We start from the raw sequence: 26,477 nt of genomic DNA, 5'->3' as shown, positions 1-26,477 counted from the left end.
TGTACTACTCCAGCTCCAAATAGCCAAACGTGGGGTTGCGTCCAGTAACATGCGCTTGCCGCGATTGAAGGAAGATGCACTCGAGCTACGGCAATCAGCACTTGTTAATTGCACGACATTTCAGATGAATCTTCTTCAAAGATACTGTATGTGCTTGCCAAGTTGGCAACATTACTGATTTCTGCAATTGCACGGAGGGGTAGCACAAGCGCAAAAGCAATTTATTCATAGAGATTCAGACTGCAACTATTGACTATTGATGATAGATGTCTGGAGCAGAGCTGCCATATATCGCTTCACAAAGCCGTGCATTGCATTCAGTGTACTCGGGCCACGCACCTGCACGGCTGCGCCGACATGGGTATGGGTAAGCGCCGCAAATGCCAACCGGCCATGTCACATGGCAAGAAGCTCCGTGCACGGAACGCAGTGCATGTGCTTTGCATCATCCGCTGGTCTCGCGGCATCTCCAGTCAAGCGCTGCCCTTTTTTTTTTTTTTCTTTAGAGCGCTTTACCCGTGAGTGGGTGAGCCATTCAGGTTTTACGTGAGCCCGGTGTGGACGGTGGTCTATCCCGTTATGCCCGGGTCAGCCACGAGAAGTTGTGGTTGGACATTCAAAGGGGTATCACAGGGCTCCAACAAAAGCGATTTCTCACGTTAAATTACCCATCAGCATAACTTACGTCTTGTTTAGTTTCTATTTTTTTTTAAGATTCCTTATCACATCGAATCTTTGAACACATGCATGAAACATTAAATATAAATAAAAAATAATTTGCGAGACAAATCTTTTAAGCCTAGTTAATCCATATTTGACAATAATTACCAAATACAAACAAAAATGCTACCGTAGTAAAACCCAAAAAAATTTCGCGAACTGAACAACTTAGTCATTACTCATGACCACAAATGAATAGGGTTTTTTTTTTGGATTGAGAACTAGATGAATCTAATTGATATTTACATCAAACATCAATTTCTCTCTCTAATATCATCTGTTCTGAAAAGTCTTAAGGATGCAAAACTGTGGCTGCGGCCTCTGAGAAAAGCCACGAGATTCTGAATCTATTACAGTTTCTACCACGACTTCAAATCTTCAACACCTAATTTATCTGTCAATCGTGCCATGGAGAGCAGAACAAAATGCTGTTGCAGCCTTGCGGGTACCTGACAAGCCTTTCATATACAGTGATACAAAGGCACAGGACGCAATTTTCTTTTTCCTCGCAGACTCCCCTGTGGATGTTTTAGACAATATAACAAAGAAAAGCTACCCATCATGTCCCAGTAGGGGTGGCATCAGAGACAGTGTGGTTCGTGTCTTCTCCATGCTTTCCATTCATCTGCACTCGTTGCCGCTGAAATAATCAGAAAAGGATATATCAAGAAAACTCAGTACCAAAAGCACAAGTTTATGATGTAATGAGCTGCGAAAGTAATGATATATAATATAACAGTTCATTTTAAATTTGTGTGAATTGAAAGGTACCCAAAACCATTTACTATACTATAATTCAGAAATTCTGAGGTGATAAGAAATGTTCTATAGTACCCAATCTGTAGCATCGACAGTGTTCCCATTTAACAATTTATGGAACTCATCCATCATCCTCCCGTCCTTCTCAAGTTTATGGAGGTCTTCCTTCATCTTGCCGTCTTTATCCTTTATGCTTACTGGAAGCAAAGATAATCCATTTGTACGATCTGGCATTTCTGCAGAATTACCACAAAAGTTTGTTACAGAATGCATCATATGGCTGATTTACATGAAACAGGAGGGTATAAGATTGTACCTGGCAGCTTCTTATCAATAAAGAACACAACCAAATTAACAGTGTACCTGTGGAAAGAGACTGTCAAAAGGAAGGCAAATGGTACTCCAAGATAACCATATCACTGAAATTAGGTTTTATCCTACCAAGCAACAACAACATCCACAGTGTAGTGCTTGCGAGAAGCAATTATAAGAAGACTCTGAATTACAGCCATCAGCCAAGAAAGGAGCTTAATCAACCTAGAAGAACATGTTGACAAGGTTGAGTTCGTGGGGAACTAATATGAAAAATGTCACAAATTACATTAAAGACACACGGGGTAACACACATGATCACCACAATAGATTTCCGTACCTGTTTGAGCCATATTTATGGTATGTGCGCACGAAAACTAGGGTGAAGATCATGTGAGATGAAAATATCAGATCACCACAACCAAAAAGCACTCCACGAGGAACTGCAAGGAACAATTTGAATCAACAGAACTTTCCACCCACAACAGTAGGCTAACAACAGAAAACTTACAGTTAAGCAGGAGCACTTCAAGTGCATTATTTGGTGGTGGGAGAGTGGCCAGTTTTGAGCCCTATGAAAGCAAAAGGTAAATGGTTTGGAATAATTTTGTTAGCGATGGTGTTCACAAGTATATGTTTTAGCTAGAATGAGAAATCAGGTTACCTCACGACAGTGAAAATTGGGGCCAGGAAGTTGAGTGGAATAGAATGTCATAATCCTTAAAAACTGTGAAGCCTGGACAAGAAACTATGATCACTTGTTGAAACATGGATACAATCTATACAGAATCAAAGTTAGGACAATCAAACTTACAACTAGAAATGCCAGCACCCTTCGCCATAGTAGAACTGTGTAGAAGCGTTTGCTATGATAAATAAAAGGGTGAAAACTCCACTGCAACACAAAAAGAAAATTAGCACATACCATGGCTCAAACAGGTACTAAAACGTGATAACCATAAGTATGAGGATACAAAAATAAAATTAGTACATGCCATTACAGAAAAATAGCATTAAAAATTAGGAAATTATGCAATGGACGCGGAGAGCGAGTACAAACAAAGTTAGTGTAACAGAACATTAACAATCATTTTGTAAGTATAGACATTACAAATTTACATGAAACTTATCATCTAACCTTAACAAGAGTACTCTCAAAACGAGAGATCGAATTTAACTAAAGCTAACTCATACTGTAGGTTCCAATAATTTCATACCGTGATTAATTAGCACATGGTCTTCATGCTGCAAAATCACATTAAGCTAAATTACTAGGTTTGACATATCAATCTACATGACCACCACTTCTGATTTTACTGCTCAATGAGTCTGATTGCAGCATATGTTGTTTAATTTCAGCATTAAATGCACACACACTCATGGTACAAGTAATCAACATCAAACAGATAAACTGCAAAGTAAAAGGTCACCTACCAACAGAAAGGAAATGAAGATGAAAGTGAATACGGTCTCACTAAGATAACCTTTCTCTTGGCCAAGCTCCTGCCATATGGAGGTGTGGCACAAAACAAATTAATATTGTGTATTATTTTATGACCATGAAACTGCATAAAGGCAGATGACATACTGGAAGGGCCATAAATCCCAAGTCCTGGAGCAGTGGTCCGGGCCGATGCAAGTAATGTACTCCCCGAGCAGCCAATCCATGGATGTACTAGTTATAGGCAAAATGATTGCATAAATCTCATAAATCATCGATTATTGACTGATAAAAATATGTTAAGAAGTAAATTTTGAGAAGACAATGCAAAACTACAAGGCAGCCTCAACCTGAAAAACATTATATAGCAGACAACTGGTGTGTTCCTTTGCTGCTTATCAATCGAACTAAAGAAGTCAGTTCTACCAACTGTGCACAGAGAAAACCCAGTCTCTACTGAGGTCTAGAAAGTTCTTGGCGCATCAAATGAAGCATAGTGCAAAACAGTAATACAATAGAAGCACCAGAAGGTCTTGTAGTGAAAACAAAAAATTGATATAAGAGGGATGCAGATTGCTTAGATAAGCTACAAACAGATCAGGCAAGCACAAAAGGCCTAAATTACGTTTAAATAATAGAGATGTTTAGAATCTCTAGAACCTCCTACACTAAATTCTCAAAATTTTGACTAGAGAAAATACAGCAGCCAAGGCAGATTGCCAGGATACATCATACAGGCCAGGGCTAAGCCAAAAGAGAATGGAGGATACAAAATAGTATGGCTCAGTTAACTTAAGTGTCAAGACATAGGAAGTCTGAATATACATATCTTCCACATTAGAAAGGTAACCTATCTCTATCGACATCTAGGACTGTTATTTCCTTTCCTATAGCTTACATGACAGGTGCTGTTATTTGTTTCAATAAAATACAGCAAAATAGTCGCCTAAAGAAAACTTACAACAGACCCAGTTTATATGCAGAACAAAAGTAGTTTCAAGAAGACTTGGGGTAACCCTGCTAACTAGGTAGACAGGTAGTTACTAGTTAGGTGCAATGGTGCATTATTTATTCACATGTATTTTGAAGGCACAAATAAAGAGTTAAAAAACCAAGAGAACAAAAGGCAATTTACGATATATTTCCAGAGGTCAATAACGTATCCATACATTGAACTATGGGATAAGGCAAAGGTAACAATCCGTAAGATAAAGTGTATCACGATAAATTGCTTTTCACCTGAATAAAGATTTGGATGAAGAGCTGGCCCTATACTTCTACCACTTATGTGAATTCTCAACTATCGCACATCATGCAACATATATCAGTAGGCACATCATGGAACCAATTTTACAGGATATATGCCCTCGTCTATCAATAACAAACCAACATCCTACAAATTAGCACCTAGTGATTTCGAGCAAATATTTTTATTCAATACTAAACTTAGCATAGAATAGCATAGCATAAACTGGAGAGGAGGTATTCTCGTTTCAATTGACAACAACCTGGACAGTAATCATCAGTCAAATGACGACAGCCCCAGAATTGAGCACTAAGTTTAACAGAGCCAACTGAAAATTTTAAAAATAACAGGCTGAGCCATCTGCAAGTCAAAAAGTGTCGACACCCAGCGAACGCGCTAACATCTCATGGTTATGCACAGAGGAGGCACAATCAACCGAGATCGATCAGGAAGCTCACCTGAAACACCAACCCTGCAAGGAGCAATTGCCACTTCTCGAACAGAAGCTGCAGCTCCGCCGTCGTCTCCGCGCACACCCTCCTCCACAGCTGCGCAGACGCAGACACCGATCAGTAAAACTTCACGAGCGATACCCAGCAACCATACGGGGATAAGAGCAGCGAATCGAGACCTTGGTAGACTCCCGCGCGACGTACATCGTCGTGGCCGCAGCTCCCACTCAAGGCCCTAGTCCTCCAGCAGTCTCCACTACTTCCCGACTGGGTCACACCCATACTCCCTCCGATCCGCACATCACTGCGGGGATCGTGGCATCCCGCGCCGAAATTCCCCGCTTCGTAACCGCCGCCGCCGCGGCCGGGTGGACGACGACCCTCCCGAGGCTGCTCAGCTCACGGGCCTCGGCGAGGGAGAGGGGACGGGACGGGATGGGCGCAAATGCGGACTGCGGAGGCGAGAGGACTGGGGAACGGGTTGGTCGCAGTCGCAGGCCGCCGCTGGGGGAGTCAGGATTCACGACTCTCTCGGCGACGGCGGCGACGGTTTGAATCGGGGAGGGTGTGGGTTCGAGTTCGGGAGAAAACAGAAAAGGAGCCGGGGCAGTGGGCTGTGGGCGTTTTCGTAAAAAGCCAAGCCGTGGGCTCAGTCGGCCAGTTCGATCGGGGCGGTTGCGGTTGCTCTCAGCCGCGTTGATTCCGAGGGAAGGGGAGGAGCTGCAGGACGGCAGGAGCAGCCGGTGGACTGGCGAGCTGTGGCCTCCATGTGCGCCCATCGCTGCCCTTTTTATGCATCTGGCAGCCGCGTTGGCTGATCCACGAGACCACGATCCCTCCCCCTTTTTGTTCGGCGGATCGTAGCCTTCATTCATCCAGGCCGTTCCTGAAAAATTTTGCAAAATTTTTTAGATTTTCCGTCACATAGAATCTTTAGATGTATGCATGGAGTATTAAATATAGATGAAAATTAAAACTAATTGCACAGTTTGGTCGGAATTGACGAGACGAATCTTTTAAGCCTAGTTAGTCCATAATTAAATAATATTTGTCAAATACAAACGAAAGTGCTACTATTCCTATTTTGCAAAATTTTTTGGAAGTAAACAAGGCCCCAGTCCATCGTCATGACTGAGGTCTTGTCAGTTCCTTCTAAAATTTAATTTTTTTTCAAAATTATTTATCACATCGCATCTTACGATATATATATTAAATATTAAATATAGATAAAAATAATAATTAATTGTATAGTTTATCTATAATTTATTAAATAGATCTTTTAAATTTAATGAGTTTATAATTAAATAATAATTTATTAAACACAAAAAAAATGCTACACATAAAAAAATTATCCCAACGACTTAAGCAAGGCCTGATGAGAGGAAAAAAAATGGCAGTTGATGCTTTGATAATTAATTCGATCGGTTGGGCCAGAGATTCGGGGCCAATGCTAAGCTGTACGGTTCCCAGCGTCGACAGCGTACAGGATCGGGACCCAGTCTTCCAGAACACCAGATGTTGACATATACAGCTCGGAAAGGAAAAAGGATGTGGCCATGTAGACAGGTTGCTTTCCCTAAGCTAAAAACGATTTTCAAATGTTCAGACCAAGCTTTGATCAACGCGTACCGTTCATCTAGAGAAATAGCCATTCGGAAAAATTCTGCCTTCCTTAGACCTTGTCGGATACACATATATATTCTTTATATGTATTATCGTGAATTAAAATGAAACTTAATTTAATTTTGTCCTAATCCATTTCAACACGTATAGATTGAGATGAATACATGTGTATCCAAACAGACCCTTAATTGTTTCGTTCGCTTACATTAGTGTGTGTGTGTGTGTCCATATATATGAGATTTTTGTGATCCATGATGATATATTCTTGCTAGGCGCCATATTAGCATAGTTAGTTTTTTAGAGCAACTAAAAGACTCTTTATTTCTTGTCTGATCTTCATATATCCTTTCTAATTGATAAAAAAGATATTTAATTGGGAGAAAAAACTCTAAAAGCGACTCTAAGAGTCTCTGTATATCCTTCTATGTTAATGGAGAGAGATTTAGCAATAAATGTCATCTAACAACTTCTTCAATTAGATATTCAAATATTATTATCCTCCATTTCAGATTTCTCGATAGCCAAAGATAAAGAACGAGATTGACTATCTAGAATGCACACAAGATATAAAAAAATATTGAAAGTTGGAAGGTTATATAGAGCGTTTTTATTCAAATAGTGAGTTTAGAAATTGCTCTTAAAGTTGCTCTTACTTTAACTGATCTTTAAATATTGTCACCCTCTATTCCAGATTCCTCCCTAGCCAAAGATGAAGAACAAAGCTAGATTTCTACACCGCACACAGGATATCAGGAACAATTTTTTATTCAAAATACTTTTCAAGTGACTTTTTCAAATGATGATTTAGAAATGAGTTTAAGAAAAACTCCGGTTTTGAGATTTTAAGTATACGTGCACAGAGACAGATGGAGCATCAAACCCCTTCTTTGAATTTGCGACACTCGAACACTGCATATTTGGTGGCAACTTCTACGTTGTGCGACATTTCACATTTTACATGATGGTGAGTCAACCTTCAATCATCAAATCCAACCATACACTAATCAAAGTATACAGCCGCATCCTACCACGAGAAAGCCCACAGAAAATTAACAAAGAGATCGAGGGAGATTGTGCAACCCCAAACGTTGTCCGTTCCTACTTTTCAAGGCAAATGTGAATTCTTCTCTGCGTCTCTAGTTCGAGTTGAGAACGAGATACGGAGTAAACAATATAAGGGGTGGCAGTGTCACCATCCACTGTTCTACAAAGAGAATTATAAGCTTTGCAAGGCCCATCAACGTCACCTAGAAACCTTGTCATCATCAAGTGCCGGTTAACCGGCACAAAGCACACACGTTTTATCCGCGGAACGCAACCGTCACGCTGATGATGCACAAGGCCGTTTTTTTCCCCGGAAGAAACATTGAACTCATCGACACGGCTGTTGAAAGACGACAAAACCCGGAACATTCAGAAGATGGTGTTTGGCCAGCTTGTTTAGTTTCTATAAATTTTCAATATTTTCTAGCATATTGAATTTTTTAATATGTATAAAGCATTAAATAGAGATAAAAATAATTAATTATATAGTTTATCTATAATTTACGAGACGAATTTTTAAATCTAGTTAACTTATAGTTAGATAATAATTATCAAATCAAATATAAATGAAAATACTTCATTAACCTAGTAAAAAAATTTAGAAAAAACAAGTCCGCGATGCGGAAAAACAGCATCTGAAGAGGAGAGCCCCGTGATGCCAAACTCTCATTCTTCTTCTACAGGTGGCGCGATCCAGCTGATCCAATACACCGACACCGTGCTACCGTGGCAATTGGCATTGAGGATTTGAGGTGGGCGGCCCCGTCCTTGCAATGTGACGACGCGATCATGATGCTAAACAAACTACAACTGGCCGGCGCATTTCCTCGCGTAGGAGCACGAGTATTTAATACACGCGCGCCCATCTGTGCTGTGCGTGCCGGCACTGATTTGGCGGTGCAGGGCTCGCATGCCCACACATGGCGACGGCATGAGCGACGGGAGCCAGGGCGACAGTAGTGTCGTACGCGCCCGTCGTGCGTGTGCCGGACGCCGTGGATACCCCCGTCTTTCCGTTATTCGAACCCGGCCGGTGCTTTCAGGTGGGAAAGGCGAGAGGACATCAGCGTCGCCGACGTGCAGTTGTGCTGATGCTCTCTCCATCGCAAAATCGTAATGGCACCATCCAGTTGTACAACTTTCTGCTGGTTTCAGAACTTAAGATCCACACAAGTACGCGAGGAACCGAAAGGTCATTGCCACTTTTTTTTAAAAAAAAAAATGGGTGTCATTTTTTTTGAGAGGAGGGTGTCATTTCATTAGGACACTCACAATGCAAGACTCTATCACAAAGTCTAAGACAATTAATTATGTATTATTTATGATATTTTGCTGATGTGGCAGCATATTTATTGAAAGAAAAAGATAGAAAAAATAAAACTACAAGTCTTATTTAGAGTCTGCATTGTGAGTGCCCTAAGGGCACTCGACTCTATCATAAAGTCTAAAGTTATTTATTACGTCGAAGAATATAGACTTAGAGTTTAAATAAGACTTTGAGTCTTATTTTTTCTACCTCTTTTTTTAATAAATATACTGCCACATCAGCAAAATACCATAAATAATATATAATTAAGTGTCTTGAACTCTGTGATAGAGTCTTGCATTGTGAGTGCCCATACACCACTTTCCTCACGTGCTTAACTTAGTTTCATTCCCAGGGCCCAATCTAGTAAGAGGTACTCGTAACCATTTTTTTTCTAATGCTGTAACGATGGGCTGCAAACAATAGTGCTAATGGGCCTTGGCCCTAAAAATTCAGCCCCTTGTTTTTGCCTGTCCTTCAAAATTACTAAGATTTTGGGCCGTGATGGGATCGTGCCTAGCTGCAAGTAGATGCGATAGGTTGCCGTCATCCTAGAAAAAAATAAAAATATACTTGATGTCTCGGCGAGTGCGAGTCATCCATGGCTGCAATCGCAACACGGTAACAAAGCTGGATAGCTTACGCAGTCAATTATGTACAATTGTTCTCTCTTCTCGAGGGTGACTATACGGACAAGTATGGTGATTTCACCGGTCCTGCTTATATGGGTAACATGTGAATCTCAAGATTTGTTGGTCCATTCACTCTCTATCCTTCAGAGGTGGCTATAGAGGTGCATTCGTAAGGCGTGTGTAGGTACATGTGCAAGTGGCTGCACTATACTCACCATAGCACTTGTGGCGCTGCGATTTGGGGAAAAAAAACTAAGGTTTAAACGACATTAAGGTGTACTCACTACGAATCTTGATAGTTGATACAGATCTAAGGTAACTACACGTGTTGGAGCATGGTAAAACACTTTGATGAAATTTAGCGTTTCCCTTTACTCCGCTATCATAGTTATATCCACATAGAAAACAAGATTGTGTGTTCCTCTTATATAGTAGTAATAATAATAAATAATAATAAAAGAAAAAGGAAACAAAAGTACTGTTAGCTGATTTATTGTGAGAAAAAAAACTACTAAATGACTTATAGATTCGGCTGATAAATTGAAGCTAACGCCGAGTCTAGAGCCTCGTGAGTCGTGACAGCCGGTGGCGCCGACCCGTCTCCGTCTGTGTGAAGCATCTGAGTCAGCATGCCAGCCTGACAGCCTCGCATCACATTCACAGCCTCTGACCACACTAGAGCAAGCAGCACTAGAACGGTGCTGGTGCTGGATGAAGGCATCATGACAAAAATGGCCTTTTAGGCCCGACCAACGAGGCGGCAGCAACGAGCAATCCATGCCTTCAGTTAATTTGAGTGCCTAGCATTTACTTATTTCTTCTCGAGGATCAGGTGTACTAACTAAGGCCTTGTTTAGTTCGCAAAAATTTTCAAGATTCCCCGTCACATCGAATCTTTGGTCGTATGCATGGAGCATTAAATATAGACGAAAATAAAAACTAACTACACAGTTTACCTGTAATTTGTGAGATGAATCTTTTAAGCCTATTTACTCTATGATTGGACAATGTTTGTCAAATAAAAACGAAAGTGCTACAGTAGCCAAAACCCAAAATTTTTGCCAACTAAACAAGACCTTAAGGGCACAAGCTCGTGACTCGTGAGTTGTGGTGCACGCACTGAAGGATTAATTTCTTCCGTGGGGCGCCATGAATGAAGTAGGCAGCACATGAGGCGGCGTACGACGGTAAAATGGAACTACGGAGGGAGCAGCTGTAATGATTTTTCGTTACAGTGATTAAAAACTACGGGAGCAAGATCGATAATAATGATTGTTGGTCCTCCAAGTTTAATCACGGATTTTAAGCAACCGGGCACCCTGGCCCGTCGGCAAAAGCAGATGGGTTAATTAACCAGAGAGTACGGCACATGGGTTAGGGCACTCACAATGCAGACTCTATCATAGAGTCTAAAGTTATTTATTACCTCGAACAATGTGAACTTGAAGTCTAAATAAGACTTGTAGTCTTATTTTTTCTACATCTTTCTTCAATAAATATGCTGCCACATCAACAAAATACCATAAATAGTATGTAATTAACTGTCTTCGACTCTGTGATAGAGTCTTGCATTGTGAGTGCCCTTAGAGGCGAGCCGCGACGACAGGTGTCGGTGTCCGTCGGCGCGTCATGGCACATCTTTAGGCCTTGTTTAGTTCCAAAAAATTTTGCAAAATAGGAATAATAGCATTTTCGTTTGTATTTGACAAATATTGTCCAATCATGAACTAACTAGGCTCAAAAGATTCGTCTCGTCAATTTCGATCAAACAGTGCAATTAGTTTTTATTTTCGTCTATATTTAATACTCCATGCATGCGTCTAAAGATTAGATGTGACGGGGAATCTGAAAAATTTTATAAAATTTTTCGGGAACTAAACAAGGCCTTACTTAACGAATCCAGCACCACACAATCTTGCATCTTATTTGGCCACGTGTCCAATTCCAAAAGACGAGCAACGAATCGGGCCACATCGCCCGTCAACCCATTAGCCGTCCGATCACTCGATCAGGCAGACAAGCAACATGGTTCGTCCGTTAGTGGATCGGTTTGGGTCTCTACCCGCTTCTGCGCCCATCCGATGGCTCGTGAATTTTCTCGGCCCGTCGTGCTCCCTCGGACGGAGAGCGGGCGACAGCAAGGGCGCGACAAGACGCAACCAGCCGCACGGATGCTGTCGCCAGTTCAATTGCCAAGACTCTAACCTGAAATCTCCCGAGCGTCATGGAATCATGGCGGAATCGTGGCGCGTTGACATGTTCGCTCGCGCTCGGGTAGAGGGCTGCATTGTGGGTGATGCGGTGGCGGCAGGCCATCGGCGTAGGCGTTCCCCACGGCGAATTCCACTGCGGCCAAGCGACATGGCGGCCGGGGAGCTCCATTCCTTCTCTCGGGCAGCACTAAATAGTAGTAGTAGCGCTCCATCAAGCGCAGCAGTAGCAGCACGAACACACAATCTCCGTCGTCGCATCCAGGCTCCTCCTCCGGTGATCACTGGACGATCAAGGTAGAAACCAATGGATGCGCAGCCACCTCCTTCCACTGGTAAGCATCACACCAGATGACCCGCCCTTTCAATCTTTCATCCCCCATAGCCCTCTGCGTGGGGTCCCTCGCCGCTGCTCCTGGATGTCCGCTATCTGCTCGATGAAATGCCGCTTCGCCTCAACATGCTTGTTTGCTAAACCTCTTCTGTCGATGAATCAAACATTCAGTACCAGTCCCATAATCACAATATACATCGTAATATATTTTGATTAATCTTTCTAATCCCAGTCATTTATATAGGAGCTGGAATGTGAATCGTACTGCACCAGAATTTAATATCTCCCACTGCTGGAGTTAATTGAAGGTTTAGACTGCCAATGTCGACTAATAATCTGGTGAACCACCTAGATAACTTCATCTCATAGAAGATCACCTCAGGAGATTGCTCGTTTAGTTCGTAAAAATTTTAGTTTTTAGCTACTGTAGCACTTTCGTTTTTATTTGGTAAATATTGTCCAATCACGGAGTAACTAGGCTCAAAAGATTCATCTCACAAATTACAAGTAAACTGTGTAATTAATTTTTATTTTCGTTTAAAGATTCGATGTGACAGGAAATCTTGAAAATTTTTTGCGAACTAAACAAGGCCTATAAGGTCCACCGCTTTCTGCTTCAGACGAGAAATTACTGATTAATATTGACCTAGGTGGACCCCTCTGCTGCTTGATTCAGAAATACACAGCGCTGCCATGCCAAAGCCCTCATTGCTTGTTATAGAAAAATAATTTCAACTAATGTTTGGCCATTCTCCTTTGATCTGTACCTTGCGTCCTAGTAAGAAGGTAGACCCAGCAAAGGACATGTTGCTAGCATAAAGGTATATGTCTCCTATTCTTTCTCTGAATGCTTCCTTACTCAATAGAAGCATACAGTGAGTCGAATTAGTTGGAAGCTTCGATGATTAATGAAACATCCATTGACAACTTTTTAAAATTTTCAATATGTCAAAACATCCAAATAGGATAATTATCCTAAAAATATGGAACATGTTAGCAGGTTCAATTATTAATTATAAAAGGCTCTAGAATTCCAGGTTGCAGAGATCAAATGGTCTTTAAATGTATGGAATCTTGAGTGCTAATAAATTATCAATTATTAATTATAGTGAACCCTTTCACCGACACATCGCTCACAGATCAAACAATGTCGGTGCAACCTCCAATTAATTTTGATCATTTATGCCCTCTCTCAGCTTGTTCGTAGTCATTCTCGCAATTGCTAAAAATATCACATTGCTACATCAGCATGTATGATATTTACTTTGTTGGTCCTATATATTAAAAAATTTATAGCTCGTGTCCTCGATCATATCCCGATCTCTAAGGAGGTGAACTTTAACCATTTCATTGTTCTCACTGGCTGGTTGCTCCAACGAGGGCGCGGCAAAGCCGCGCCAAGTTTTCTAGTGCACGACGAGGCGAACGCTGATACCGTTCCATAAAAGTATGGCGACTGCCAACTGAAGGAAGTGGTTAGCCAAACAGCCGTCGCCGTCGCCGTCGCCGGCAGAAGCTTCTCGATTCATCACCCATGTAGACTACAGTGCTATATACACACGCGAACGGCTCGGCTCTAGGCTCTCTAGCTGTGTTGGCAGCGATGGAACGGAATGGAAAAACCGCAGCTTCAGCTGCTGCCCCATGCTGCGGACGCGGTGAGCGGCCCATATCCTCGTCGCCCCATAACACACCAGGCCAAATTTAAAACATTTATGGTACTAAATAAATATCATAAATATTGATATTTATGAGATATATTTTCGTACTAAATCTAATTGAAGATATAAATATTAAAATAATTTTTTAAAAAAACTTGGTTAAAATTAGAAAAGCCTTACTTATCGAAGATATAACGTCGGAGACACACACACTGGTGCCGGTTAGAGATGGCAACGGGGAATTCCCCGTCGGGGATCACTCCACCATCCCCGTCCCCGCGGAGGCATTTTCTCCCCGTCCCCGTCCCCGCGAATGATTACGGGGGACGTTTTCTCCCCATCCCCGATCCCCGCGGGGATTTTGCACCCGATGGGGATCCCCGTCCCCGTGTAAATCGTGTCTTAAATTAAATATTGTAGTCATTAGAAATTCAATAGGAATATACACAGCACACAGTGATAGCAAAACAACAACATTGATTGAATAATCCATGGCATGGCTAAATTTGAAAAAAAATACAGAAGATCCGAGGAGAGTAGGAGACGCAACATGCTTGAATCCAATCCTAGGAGTTGTAACAGAAGGAGATAGGGAGATAGGAGACCAAATATTTTAATGAAAGAATACCAGGATCAAACCCCAAAGATATCTACAGGACTAGAACATGGCATCGGATTTGAAGATTTGTTGGTGCCTTTGCGTCCATGCAGCTCCGACGTGATGTGCTGTGCGCTGCCCACGGCCTCACCGTGTGGACCAACAAGTGGTCTTGAGGTCTGGCCGGCGACGGAGTAGCATGGATAGTCGGAGTCGTAGGGCGCCGGACTCGTGAGTCGCACTGGCTAAGAAGTGGCGGCTGGTGTCCTAGAGAAAGAGGAATGAATGTGTTGGGTTAGGGTTAGCTCGCGGTATTTATACTCAGGCTTTTAGATGGGCTTTCTACATGGGCCTGCCACCCTGGCCGGCTGGTGGACGGTGCCTTCAGCTTCGCGTGCCTCTGCATGCTTCGCGGGGCGGGTAGGCGGGGATCGGGGTCGGGGCACAGCGAACCATCCCCGTCCCCGCTATCCCCGACGGAGATAGTTTTCCTACTAAATTCATCCCCGTGGGGATTAATCTCGCCCCATCTCCGTCCCCTAATGGAAGAATTCCCCGCGGGGAATCGGGGATCGGGTCCCCATTGCCATCTTGAGTGCCGGTATGTCGGTTCTCTAGACCCCCCCATCCCCATGTCAGCAGCTGCTCAGAGTATCGTATCCTTGGTTTTTTGTAGTAGCTGGACAACGGTCCGTCGGCGGAAACATGGAGAAGAAAGGCTCCAAAATTCAACGACATACAGGTTGTACCGCTAGATTCTATACGTTCCCTTGCCGATCTGCTGTCACTACTGGTCCCGCCGGATACAGGTAGTACGCTTGTGCAATACTGCTCCAAAATTATGATGCTTGTGCAATACAGGTAGTACGCGAGTACTGTACTTCCTCTATAGAACATTATGTACGATGGAACTTGACCCTTAGTCATCAACGCAAATTATAGTATTCTAGTACTTTCCTAGATTTTTTTCAAGACTTATAATAGTATTTGATGATTTAATAATGTTATTCTTATCGAGGTAAACAATTATGTGTGTCGATAACAAGGTGAACGTGGTGACCTACAAATCTAAGAATCTACTGTACAAGCATGCATATATGTGAGTGTTGTGTCTGTAGTGTATTAACAGTAAAAAAATGAATCAATATAATAACAATAGCTAAAAAAGCTTATTGTGACAAAGTATTTATGACCACCAAATTATTACCTACTTTTTCTGTTTAAAATTATAAGACGTTTTGATATTTTAAATTCATAACTTTTACTACGTACCAAGATATATATTATGTCTAGATACTCTCTCCATCCCAAATTGTAAGTCGTTTGACTTTTTTTACCCTAAGTTTGACCACTCGTCTTATTCAAAAAAATTGTGCAAATATTGTCAAATTTTAAGTCATTCTCGAAGAACTTTTATTAATAAACCAATACACAACAAAAAAAAGTGATATATTATACAAAACTTTGAATAAGACGAGTGGTCAAACTTGATATTACAAAAGTCAAACGACTTACAATTTGGGATGGATTGAGTACATATTAAAAATCATGAATCTAAAAATGTCAAAACCTCTTATAATTTGTACGAATACTATTTAAGCACAGTACAATATAAAAATATAATAAAATATTAGTATGCATTTATTAAAATCTAAAATTTTATTAAATGTCAAAGATTTGTTATCGTTATTATATTTTTATTTTTTACATAAATATAGATACTAAATTACATATTAAATAAAAAAATGTTGATTTGTTAAGGGAGGCCTTGGCCTCAGGCCTTGTTTAGTTCACAAAAATTTTCAAGATTTTCTGTCACATCGAATCTTTGGTTGCATACATGAAGCATTAAATATAGACGAAAATTAAAACTAATTAGACAGTTTACCTGTAATTTGTTAGATGAATTTTTTGAGCCTAGTTACTCCATGATTGATCAATATTTGTTAAATAAAAACGAAAGTGCTACCGTAGTCAAAACTCAAAAAATTTGCATCGCATCGAGCCCACGACAAGGCCTCAGTTGACCTCTAGGCTCCGCCCTTGTGTCTCTGTTTGTTTCCATGCATGTATTGTCTTGTCTCTCTCTTTTGTGAAAAATCATCAAGAAAAAAATTATATGCCTTTTAGTTTTTTTACAAGGCGTGCAAAAATAGGCTTTGATATTTACTATAACTATGTTTTATTTATGTGATATATAAAAGACTCTATATGTATGTAATTTTCAATATGAATCTTGCAACAGCAATTTAATGTCACAAAAATCATGCAAAGAGATGAATTGTTGATAAAAAACTGAATTTAATTTAACCATGAAAAATCTTATAACTTCAAATAGAATGAATAGTTATGGTCACAGCTGTGTTGGCTGAGCAGCTGATGGCTATTGTCAGTAGTTTGACCACCGTTAGGCCTTGTTTAGTTGGCAAAAACTTTAGTTTTTGGCTACTATAGCACTTTCGTTTTTATTTGACAAACATTGTCTAATCATGGAGTAATTAGGCTCAAAAGATTCATCTCACAAATTACAGATAAACTGTGCAATTAGTTTTTATTTTTATCTATATTTAATGCTTCATGCATGCGACCAAAGATTCGATGTGACGGGGAATCTTGAAAATTTTTGCGAACTAAACAAGGCCTTAGTTAGTACACCTGATCCTCGAGAAGAAATAAGTAAATGCTAGGCACTAAAGAATTAAAGCTGTCAGTGAGAAAGTAGGCGCAAATCTTCCAATTGTCTTGCCTCAATTCAAAATTGCTTGGGTAATTTTCGGCGGCCACGCATGGTTGGCGCTAGGTGGTTCTGACATAAACAGGTTACTGATCCCGCATCAGTGGTGCATAATCTTAGTTGACTTTGTTTAGGAAACTGGGAGTATGGCCTTGTTTAGATGCAAAAAAATTTTGGATTTCGCTACTGTAGCACTTTCGTTTGTTTGTGGCAAATATTGTCCAATCACAGACTAACTAGGATCAAAAGATTCGTCTCGTGATTTACAGTTAAACTGTGCAATTAGTTTTTATTTTCGTCTATATTTAATGCTTCATGCATGTGCCGAAAGATTCGATGTGATAGGGAATCTTGAAAACTTTTTGGTTTTTTAGGTGAACTAACAAGGCCTATATATATATTTGCAATGGTGAGCCCGCCCTGGCCATTTCAAATTCCCTGACAGATGCATTCTTCTGCTGATGCTGCTGCTCTCGGGGATTTTTGAATTTTGTACCAGCATCCACCCACCCGCTCCGTTCATATACTCCGTACTATATAAAAAGAAGAAGCATCCATCTAGTACCCGCCAGAGGGTTTTGAATTCTGTATGTATGTACTGTGCACTTTGTGTCGCGCAGTACCATTTTTTTCGTTTTAGGCCCTTAGTTCCTTCACGAAATGTTTTCAGGGACCCTGTAGCAATTTTGTTTGTTTGTGGTAATTATTATCCAATTATGGACTAATTAGGCTCAAAAGATTCGTCTCGTAAATTTCGACCAAACTGTGTAATTAGTTTTTATTTTTATTTATATTTAATACTTCATGCATGCGTCTAAAGATTCGATGTGACGAGAAATCTTGAAAAGTTTTTGAATTTTGGGTGGAATTAAAACAAAGCCTTATGTATACTGCAGTACATATACGTAACATCACGCCACCCGCGTCGTACTCCGTAGATTCAGTCATTCAAATATGGCCGTATACACTACTGTACCATGCGCTCTGTACGTACTACCCGTTAACACGTACCACTCACGCAAACTGGTGCAAAGCAGGGGTGAAAGGATTTGTGCAGGACTGAACGGGCACGGAAGAGCAATCGCAGACACGGAGAGTGCAACCACGCAACCGGTGTGACAGCAGCGAGCCGAGCGAGACCCATGGGACGACTGGTGTGGTGTGGTGGTGAGCCGTGCCACCATCCGGCTCCGGCCCGCTGCTGGATCGGCTCCCAGAACATGACGGCCACATGGGCGCAACACTTTTTTTTTTCCAACACCTGGACGGTGGGACCGTTCCCTCGTACCGGAGCGAAGCGAAGCGAATACTGTACTAGGTCACAGGAGCGGACGATGCGTCCCGTTCCCGATCAGCTACCGACTCATCAGTCCGGGGACAAAAAAGCTCGCCAGATTGAGACCTCCATGCGGCACAAGTTTCTTTCTCCCTCCCTGTTGCAATCACATGGGCTACTGAGATTTCCAAAAGTGTGATCAAAATGCGGCAGGATTTCCACCAATAAAAGACGCTGAAACAAAGGGAAATGCGTTGCCTCATAAGTATCTGTTACAAAATGAGTACTACATCCCTCGCAAGTACGATAAGCATCTGCAAAAGCCAGCCGCAGGGACAAATCTGATTCATCACACACGACGCGCCACACACACAGCTCTGCCACTGCCAAGAGATACGGATCAAAACACCAGCCTTTTGGGGGGCTTTGCTCACCGGCGGAAAAAAAGAAAGATGATGTTTGGCCTCGATTCTTGACATGCCACGACGCCCTCCCTCCGTCGGTCACTCGCTCTGTCAGTGTTTATTCGTTTCAAGGCCACAGAAGGAAAGGAAGGAAAGTCCCTCTGGCCAAAAACGAAAGGAGTTCGGCTGACTAAGGCCTTGTTTAGTTTGTAAAATTTTTTTGTGTTTGGATATTATAGAACTTTCGTTTCTATTTGATAATTATTATATAAACATAAACTAACTAGACTCAAAAGATTCGTCTTGTAAATTTTTCTGTATTTTTTTTCGCATGGTCTCGTAATTTTTTTGTGTGAACTTTCGTTTTTTTTTCTCCGTGCATGTGCTGCAAGATTTGATGTGGCGGGATATTTTTTTAAAAAAATTGGGAACTCAACAAAACCTTAGGCCAGTCTCAATGCATAGTTTTATGGCACAGTTACCAAGACTATAAACTAGGTAATCGAGTCACAAGAGTTTCATGGGGATGAAACTCATTTCTCATCTTATGAAACTCCTTCATTTAATGACCCTGCTAAGTCAGCAATTTTTCTTATGTAACATTCTATTTAATATGTATAACATTCTCATAAAACATGCATTGAGACTTACCTTATCGACGAGATAAAAGGCGATCCATGGCCTCCTCAGCTTGACCGGGTCGGCGAGCAGCACAAACGACCAAGAGCAAAGAGGCAAAGCGCCAGGCCACCGGCGCGACGGGACGACAGCAACCGGCCATCCGCTGCGAAACGGGAATCTGAGCCAGACGCACGCCCACGCACCTCGTTGCGTCGAGGGCCACGGAAAACGGCGGCCTCGCTCGCTCGCTCGCTCGCACGGAGTGATGGAGAGGGACCAGCGAAGAAGATTCAGAGCGACCTGTTGGGGTAAACAAGACTCTGACGCATCGTGCCAAAAAAATGCAGGGAAATTTACGCGGAGTTCACAGGCATCGCTGTCCGCGGCCAAGGGGGCCGGCCGGCTGGGAGAAGGGGACAGTGACATGGCGGGGCCATGGACACGGAGATGCAAGATCCCGGGCCCGGAGCCCCGGCCACCGCCAGATTCTTTGGTGGCAGCTGACCCGTTAGCTTCGATGGCAACAAGTAAGCCAGAATAAAGGAATCTCATGCCGCCAAGTTAAGCAACTAAACGACATAAACTAGACTTGGTTCAGGGGGTGGGGATAGCGAGAGCCAGAGAGAGCTCAACACCCACCTGTTCTGTTCACCCCCGTTCTTCCTGCATAATAATAATAACTGAATCATGCAACCACACTGAACCGATCACTCCAAAAATGAAATGAAGCCGCAGCCAAAACTAATAAAGTGATAGTACTCTTTCCTGAAGACGGCGATTCCTTACCCTTGAAGCAACGGGAACCAAAAAAAGAAGCAAGAGAGCCTGATCCGTTTCTGCACATCACCAAAAGAGAGGAGAAAAGAAAGGAAATATGGAGCTCTTATTATTTCTTCTTGCTTACACTGACGCATCTCTTTCACAAACAGACTGCTGATGATTTTTCTTGGGAATCATCATCATCATCATAGTACGAGAACCAGCTAAACCATAGGAGTAGTTCTCCAAAAGCACCCACTTATTGTTCCTCCCCCCAACGACCTGCGACAGCCATGGATTTCGCTCTTGTTCATCGGCTCCCATCCATCACCAACCATCACCCCCAAAATAACCAATATATCACCCGCACAAAAGAACACCTAACGCTGATGATGCACGATGCATAATGCTACCACCGCTGCTGCCTCCTACTTCTAGCCTAACACCTACCTATTGCTAGCAACAGCAATAGTAATCTCTTTTTTTTCCTTGAATATGACCCGTTAATCTGGGGAAGGGATCATCTTTGCAGCGGTGACCGGATTCGGCAAGTCAATACGTCCATTCCTGGGGGAGATTCACCTCGCGCGATGAGGCGCCATGGAGCTGGGACGAACGGCTCGCCAGCAGAGCGTTGCTCCGACTCACCAGTGCATCTGACGAAGCAAAGACACGAGAGGAGCGTGCGACTGTGAGTGCCATTCATTCATCACTCCAGCCAAAGCCACATTAATGAGCAAGGACTTAAGGAAAGTAATTACCGTGATCAAGAACGAAACCGCCGGGGTAGATGGGACGAGCACCGAGATCCTCGACGTTGAGGTTGAGTGCCTGCACGACGCGCGCCGGGAGAAGAACAGGGGAGCACGCTGTTCACAGACAGCAGGAGTAATTAAAATCGCGGTTAAGATTCTTAAAGAATCCAGTAGTCGACCAGAAAAGGAATCTGTGGGCGCGGTGCCGGTGCGCTTACCTGGCTTTTTCTTGGGCTCGGCGGGGGCGCCGGCCTGGCGGGGAATGAACACGCCGGTGCCGGCGCACTCACGCTTGGCGCCGGGAGGGGTGAGGAAGAGGGCGCGCATGCCCGCCGCCGGGGACGCCGGCGGCTGCGGCTGCGACTTCTTGAGCGGGGGCCACGCGGACGCGCTGAGGACATGTGACGCCGGCGCACCGTACCCGGCGGCGGCACCGGCACGATGAGACCCAGCGACCCTGGTGCCCCACGCCGCCGCCGTAGCGACGGCGAGCTCCCGCTCCCGCCGGTGCTTGAGAAGCTGCTGCTGCTTCAGGGCATTAAACTGCAGGAACAAAACCGCGCCGAGGAAAACGGCATCAGAAACCAAAACAAGTGGCCGAGCCTGTGCGTCGCCGCAGTCTACGGCGGAGGAACTCACACGAGCAATTTGAATCCGGCGCTGTTCCATCGAGTTATTAATCGGCTGAGAGTGGTTGGCACCCGCGTGGTTCGGAGCCTCGGTCGGCGCGGAGAGCTTCTTTGCTGGCGGTGCCATGACGGGGTCTCCTTGATTGGCGGCCGCGTTCGTTGGCACGGGGATGCTGGTTGTGCGCAAGCGAGCCACCTGGCCGGCCGCCTCGCTCAGCAGGTCCCAGGGATCCGCCGGCGCCTGCTCCAGCGGCGACGACGGCGGCGAGCTGACCTGCGACGCCACGCCGTTGGGGCTGTCCTCCCCAGAAGCATGCAGGCCGCACAGAATCGACTGCGGCGAGCCGGCCAGCACTTCCGCCTGCCACGCCACACACACACGAGGAAAAGGGAAACGATCAGAGCTCCGCGAAATTCGAAGCCGGAAACTTCCAAACATGGCACCACAACAGAAAAGGCAACCAACCAACCAAACCAACCTTTGCAGGGGAACCGTCTCCTCCACCCTTCCCGTTGCCGACGACGAGCCCAGCCACGCGGCGCGAGAGGCCGTCCACCCCTTCCTCCTCGTCGCTCTCGCTCTTGGCCGCGACCGCCGCCTTCTCCTCCTCAGAGAAGAAGTCATCATCCAAGAACTCGTCGGGAAGCCAGAGCTCCGCGCCGCCAGCGGTTGGGCACTCCTCCGCCATTCCGCCAAGGAAGGACACGCCACTCTGCATGCTTGGACGGAACGAGACGGCCACGAACCCGAGTAATATAGCACGCCTGCCCGGTGGCCGGCCAGAAATTGCCGCTGGAGGAAGAAATAATAATGGCCAGCACGGACACGATGATGGCTCCTCCTGCCCTCCCCGCCCCCCCCTAAAACTCCTCCCCTTCTGCTTTGTGTGAGGGAGATGAGAAGGTAGAGGGGACCCCGGACGGCAAAGCCCCAGCGATATCAGATTTTGTTATCTGCCCCAGCCAAAGACGACGGACGCGGACGGGGAGGGGGAGCCAGCGAGAATGTCGAAGAGAGGGCCTCGCGGAGGGGGAGTGGAGGGAGGTCAAACTACTCCTACCCGCTCTAGATGTGCGGGTGGCTTATAAAGCGCGCCGAGGGGAGAGAAACGGGGCATATCGCGAGATTGGATTAGCGGCGGGGCGTGTTTTCGTGCGTCTCGCGCCGTCTAACTCGTGTGGTTAACTAAAACCGGGCGGGGGCGGTGTACTAAAATTGCTTCCATTTTTGTGTGAAACGAGGAACAGGGAGGAATTCACCTCCTGTTTCGTTTTTTCACTGTTGGTACTCCTATTTCTGGCATTGGCATTGGTTTCATATGATGAGTGCTCTCACCCACCAACAGCTCCCATCCTCCAATGTGAAAATGGTAGTTCAACGAACGTTGACAGCACAGCACCATTGGTTAATAAAGGAAAGTTCGTATTTACATGAGCACTCAATCATGACCTAATCGAGTGAAACGGTCGGATTCAATGTGGGAAAACAACTTGCGAACTCGATGAAGGTCCATGCCCACCCAAAATAAGTATATGGTAAAATTTTGGCCAGTGTGAAAGAGAGGTAAAACTAGAAAATATATTGCTAATAAAAGCATCTTTGAGTTTTCTTCTTTTATTTGTTAATAATTTCTATCGCGTGAGCCGATTCAACGCAATCTATAACAACATAAAAGATGTAAAGCGCGGTTTTTTATAGATATTGTCGAGACGTAACATGCACATTGACGCACCGCGTAATGGCCGACTAGAGATTATCAGATAAGTCTAGAGATAATATTACGGGTTGGTATAATAAAATATTGCTTGCAAAGGCATCTTTGTGCATTTTTTTATTTAATATTAATTTTTGTGGCGTCCGCCGCTTGAACACAAAGTAGGACAACATAAAAGATATAAATCAAGGTCTTTATGAATGTTGTCGAAACGTAACATGCACGTTCACGCGCCGCTTAATGGCCAACTAGATATGATCAGATGAGCCCGGAAGTAAAATCTCAAACTAATATGGTAAAATTTAGCTAGTGTGAAAGAGAGGTAAAGCCATGTAATATTCCTTTAAAGAAGGCATTGTTGTGTTCTATTTTATTTATTAATTTTCATGGCGTGCGCCACTTGAACGCAAAGTACAACAACATAAAAGATATAGGTCAAGGTATTTATGGATGTTGGCGAAACATAACATGCACATCGATACACTGCAAAATGCCTAACTAAAGATGATTAGATGAGTTTAGAAGTAAGATTGTAGATAAAAATGTTAAAATTTGGCTAGCGTGAAATAGGGTAAAACCATGAGATGTTGCTAAAAAAATTGCATCTTTGTGTTTTCTTTTATTTATTATTAATTTCTATGGCGTGAGCCGCTTTAACATAAAATACGTATGACAATATAGAGAATGCAAAGCGAGGTCTTTATGGATGTTATAGAAACGTAACATGCATATCCACGCACCGCTTAATGCCTGACTAGACATGATCAAATGAGCCTGGAATGCGGACAGATATTGTAAAATTTGGCTAGCGTGAACAAATGGTAAGGCCATGAAATTTTGCTGAACAGGACATCTTTGTGTTTCCTTTAATTTTATTATTAATTTTCCATTGCGCGAACCGCTTCAACACAAAGTAGGGAAATAAAATATATAATACAAGATCTTTGTATAAAAGATATAGAACAAGATCTTTATGGATGTTGTCAAAATATAACATGCACATTGGCGTACCGCCTAATGCCAGGCTAGAGATAATCGGATGAGCCCGCAAGTAAGATTGTATTCCAATATGGTAAAATTTGGCTAGTGTGAAAGACAAGTATAGCCAAAATCTAAAATGATATATTGGTTTTTTTATTTAACTTATTATTAGTATTTATGGTACAAATGTCGGGTATGGTGCGGGTGAGGAAAATACCATCAACCATTAAACCCATAAGGGAAAATACCATCATCGATTTACATTGAGTTGTTTAGGCGAATACAATTTTGCACCCACGCCGCGCCTGCGGGTCGCCCGCAGCTTTCGAGAAACCATTAGGTGTGCTAATCACACAAGAAATATGTCATCATGATTGCATTAGTAATTATCGAAAGTTGAAAACAGACGAAGTTTCTCGTCTATATACTCCCTCCGTCCCCGAAAGCTTCAACTTCTAGAATCCGTGTCAGTCAAACTTTTCTAACTTTAACCAACTTTATAGAAAAGAGCATCAATATCTATGATATAAAATAAGTATCTTACGAAAATATATCCTATAATAAATTTAATGGTATTAATTTGGTACTATAAATCTTAATGTTTTTTCTATAAATTTGGTCAAAGTTGTAAACGTTTGACTTAGGATAACTCTAGAAATTGCAGCTTTCAGGGACGGAGGGAGTATCTCACTTCTAGCAATCCACACAGCTTCTGCATAAAGGCCTTGTTTAGTTTCAAAACTTTTTGCAAAATAGGAATAGTAGCATTTTGTTTGTATTTGACAAATATTATCCAATCATAAACTAACTAGGCTCAAAAGATTCGTCTCGTCAATTCCGACCAAACTGTGCAATTAGTTTTTATTTTCGTCTATATTTAATACTCTATACATGCGTCTAAAGATTTGATGTGACGGGAAATCTGAAAAATTTTACAAAATTTTTTGGGAACTAAACAAGGCCTAAATATTCAAGTTTTTGTAAGGGACCAAAAGTTTAGTACTTAGGTCCAAACATGTTGTTAGCAATAAGACATCAATACTTAGTTACTTGGATGTTTCATGTAATTTGGCCCTGGATAAGGGCTTTGTTTAGTTCACCCTGAAAACCAAAAAGTTTTCAAGATTCCTCGTCACATTGAATCTTGTAGCACTTGCATGAAGCATTAAATATAGACGAAAACAAAAACTAATTACACAGTTTAACCGTAAATCATGAGACAAATCTTTTAATCCTAGTTAGCCCATAATTAAATAATATTTATCACAAATAAACGAAAGTGTTATAATAGCAAAATAAAAAAAAAATCACATCTAAACAAGGCCTAAGAGTACCGCGAGTGCGATTTAGCGCCCGCATCCAACTCACGTTTATTTCAGACGCAGACCTGATGAGACTCAGCGGGTGTAGGTTGGCACTCGCATCCCACGAGTTCAACTTCCATCCAAACTCGATGTATTGGATGAGCTTCAAGCATGATCAAAAGTAAAGTACTCTCTCTATTTCAAATTATAAGTTATTATGCTTTTTTTATAGATACATAGCCTCTATTACATATGTAGACATAAAAATCCATAATAACTAATAATTGAAATTAAAGAAGAATGAAAAAAACTTTAAGAGAGGCAACAAGGGAACATTGGTGGTAAAACGGTCTATAAGCGATAATCTTATTTTTTTCACTTTCATTATAGTTTATAGTTTGCTCTTATGCTCCATTTGATACGGCTCCACTTCACCAATGAAGTTGTTGTTTTAGCTCCACCTCCATAAATAAATTTATCGGTGGAGCCGTTTTGGTAAAACGTTTGACAAAACAGCTTTACATATATAGTTCCTTAAAATATGCTCTCACACGATGCCATATAGGATGAGGCGAAACCATAAGAAGCCATTATTTTTGGCTCCTTCTCACACTCAAAGCTTGAGAGCATGTATTTAGAGGCTTTATCAGTGGAGTTATTTTATTTTACTCCGTTTGACAGAAAATGGCTCCAAATGGCTCGTGAAGCCGCTGAAGAAACTCTACCAAACGAGACCTTACTCATTAATATTTTTTTTCAATATAAGCCTATAAACATGGAGTACACACGCGCACAGGTATACACAACAATATATCTGTGTATGTCAGCATGTCACACACACAGGAGCTAGAGTAAAGAATTTGGTCAGTGTAACCATATTAAGTGCACTAACATATAATTTTGTCATAATATGATAATCTCTCGACTAAAATTGGATCCTCGGTCATCCCACCACGAGAAT

At 42.6% G+C, this 26,477-nt stretch overlaps 3 protein-coding genes across 4 annotated transcripts; all 3 read right to left on the bottom strand.

The window, feature by feature from the left end:
• Positions 871-5,501, bottom strand: LOC8060097 (phosphatidylinositol:ceramide inositolphosphotransferase). Its single transcript, XM_002456593.2, has 12 exons — positions 5,110-5,501; positions 4,937-5,026; positions 3,380-3,466; positions 3,226-3,294; positions 2,606-2,686; positions 2,456-2,527; positions 2,303-2,363; positions 2,132-2,234; positions 1,921-2,016; positions 1,796-1,842; positions 1,555-1,715; positions 871-1,360 (listed from the first exon to the last, which is right to left on the bottom strand). Exons 1-12 carry the CDS (start codon positions 5,134-5,136, stop codon positions 1,280-1,282), a joined length of 975 nt encoding a protein of 324 aa, XP_002456638.1. The 5' UTR covers positions 5,137-5,501; the 3' UTR covers positions 871-1,279.
• On the bottom strand, positions 17,911-20,108 carry LOC110433326. Of its 2 annotated transcripts, none has more exons than XM_021455193.1 (2): positions 19,404-20,108; positions 17,911-18,505 (listed from the first exon to the last, which is right to left on the bottom strand). In XM_021455193.1, the coding sequence occupies exons 1-2, from the start codon at positions 19,923-19,925 to the stop codon at positions 18,428-18,430; spliced, it is 600 nt and encodes a 199-aa protein (XP_021310868.1). In that variant the 5' UTR covers positions 19,926-20,108; the 3' UTR covers positions 17,911-18,427. The 2 variants fall into 2 exon arrangements, with proteins under 2 accessions (XP_021310868.1, XP_021310869.1); XM_021455194.1 differs by lacking the exon at positions 17,911-18,505 and adding an exon at positions 18,509-18,860.
• On the bottom strand, positions 20,238-22,574 carry LOC8058912. The gene is made up of 5 exons (XM_002456592.2): positions 21,996-22,574; positions 21,527-21,877; positions 21,106-21,430; positions 20,894-21,001; positions 20,238-20,788 (listed from the first exon to the last, which is right to left on the bottom strand). Exons 1-5 carry the CDS (start codon positions 22,233-22,235, stop codon positions 20,685-20,687), a joined length of 1,128 nt encoding a protein of 375 aa, XP_002456637.1. The 5' UTR covers positions 22,236-22,574; the 3' UTR covers positions 20,238-20,684.

This window comes from Sorghum bicolor, chromosome 3 (genome assembly GCF_000003195.3).
Source record: "Sorghum bicolor cultivar BTx623 chromosome 3, Sorghum_bicolor_NCBIv3, whole genome shotgun sequence".
In the NCBI taxonomy this organism is placed as follows: domain Eukaryota; kingdom Viridiplantae; phylum Streptophyta; class Magnoliopsida; order Poales; family Poaceae; genus Sorghum; species Sorghum bicolor.
The sequence above is the reverse complement of the archived record's forward strand: the minus strand, read 5'-3'. Positions and strand labels throughout refer to the sequence as shown.